Here is a 1,913-nt window from a genome sequence, read left to right on the forward strand (position 1 = left end):
AGTCCTGGACTTGAGAAATGTGCACCAGAATTTCTGGAATGTATGGACTGGAGGAAAGCATGGGATCCACTCAGCAGAGACTGGGAGTGAGAAGCAAGTTGCAAAGCGCATTCATAGATATGCGCTGAGGTGGCGAATGAAAGTGGTCACTGACCTGAGCCTCTCCTTCCCTCTGACAGAATACCAAACATGCTTGCTACAATGGGCCCAGAATAGAAAAGACTCTTTGAGGCTAAGCTGTCTGAAGATGAAGATTTGTGCCTTGCCAGTGAAGACTATCAGGGAGATCTTGAACATTTTTCACCCAAACTATATTGAGGAATTGGAAATACACACAGACCAGGTCCTATCCTTTCTAGGTAGCTTTGCACCTTGCCTTGGCCAGATGAGAAACCTTATCAAATTCCGTCTAAGACAAACACGCTCGATCTCAGGTAGTGGTGGGCTTAGATTTGCAGAGGTAAAGAAGTGTACTGCCAAATTCCTTTCTCACTTCTCCAAACTCAACTGTCTCCAGCATCTCTCCATGCATGGTGACTTTTCCAGTGGCCACATGAAACAGTTGTTCAGGTAAGGAAAGATGGGAACATATGTTTCTACTAAGGCAACGAACCTTTCCCTTTACTGCTAGCATTCGTAGGAATCTAAGGTGTGCCAGTCATAGAAGATGTTACAATGATGGTCTTATTACACTATCAAAGTGTGGATTGTTTCCTTCTTAACAGAGCTCACTTGATTCAATCCCCACTCATTTAGTAGAGTCTGAACTGGGGCAGTGGATATTGAGAGAGCTGCCTTGCAAGCATGTCCGTTGTGTGGGTCAGATGCATTGAATGTGCTTTGCATATTCCTATTTGGGATTCAGGCAAAGCTGGTACAAGGAAACAGGACAGAGCAGAGGGCCCTGATACTGGGGAGGCTCCACACCTGCCCTCTACCAAGATATTGAGAACAGGAACCAGTTTCTTCCACTATTGGAGCCAGTCAGCCTCTACTTCTCCCTAAAGGAAAGGATGATTTGAAAACAAGTTGGGACTAAGTAGATGGGAAATCTGTGGTACTGGGGTGGGGGTCATCAGTGTCAAGGGTGAAACACTGCAATCAGGAATAAAGATAGTATAAACTCTGCAGGACACAGGCCAAGATGTTCAGAAATTTTCTGTGCTAGTGCTTTCTAGGTATGCTCTCCTGACATGATGGGTAAGCTCTAGTTCTCTGACAGTGAGGAAGGAGAGTTGCAGACATGTGTTCTGATCCCATCACACCTGATTGTAATTTGCCTCAGTAGACAGTGCTATAAGCAGACATCAACATGCTGTATCCCCAGAGTGGACCTTCAACATAAGCATAGATTGAAGCTACATATGTGGCTTCCCTGTGTCAATGTCAGTCTTTTGTTTGTTTGTTTGTTTTGTTTTTTAATTTTTTATTATTTTCCTTATTTACATATCATATGATTTTTCTTTTCCCAGTTTCCCCTCCCAGTAACAAACAAGCAAACAAACAAAAACAAGAACAAACCCCTGTTGGCTCCCCTGTCCCCATGCTTGCCACCCTACCCTCTCCCACTTATTGGCCCTGGCATTCCCCTACACTGAGGCACAGAACCTTCACAGGACCAAGGACCTCTCCTCTCATTGATGATTGATTTTGCAATCCTCTACTATACGCATGCTGCCAGAACAATCAGTCCTACCATGTATACTCCTTGGTTGGTGGTTGTGTCCCTAGGAGCTCTGAGGGTACTAGTTAGTTCATATTGTTGTTTGTCTTAGGGGGCTAAGTGTCAGTCTTACTAGCGTCTTCTGGCACCATGAGCCAGAAACAATTTCTTGTTCTTTTTCTAGATGCCTGAAGATTCCCTTGGAGTCCTTGTCTATGATTGCCTGCCAACTCTCAAAGTCGGATTTGAA

At 44.5% G+C, this 1,913-nt stretch overlaps 1 protein-coding gene across 1 annotated transcript in view; it reads left to right on the top strand.

Moving 5' to 3' along the window:
- The window catches only part of LOC116095737 (PRAME family member 12-like), a 54,569-nt gene that overhangs the window by 11,682 nt on the left and 40,974 nt on the right, over window positions 1–1,913 (top strand). Inside the window, exons 2-3 of the mRNA XM_031377008.1 lie at window positions 3–570; window positions 1,848–1,901. Of these exons, the coding sequence (XP_031232868.1) occupies window positions 3–570; window positions 1,848–1,901 (622 nt within the window). The remainder of the gene's footprint in view (window positions 1–2; window positions 571–1,847; window positions 1,902–1,913) is intronic.

This window comes from Mastomys coucha, unplaced genomic scaffold (genome assembly GCF_008632895.1).
Source record: "Mastomys coucha isolate ucsf_1 unplaced genomic scaffold, UCSF_Mcou_1 pScaffold18, whole genome shotgun sequence".
NCBI lineage: Eukaryota > Metazoa > Chordata > Mammalia > Rodentia > Muridae > Mastomys > Mastomys coucha.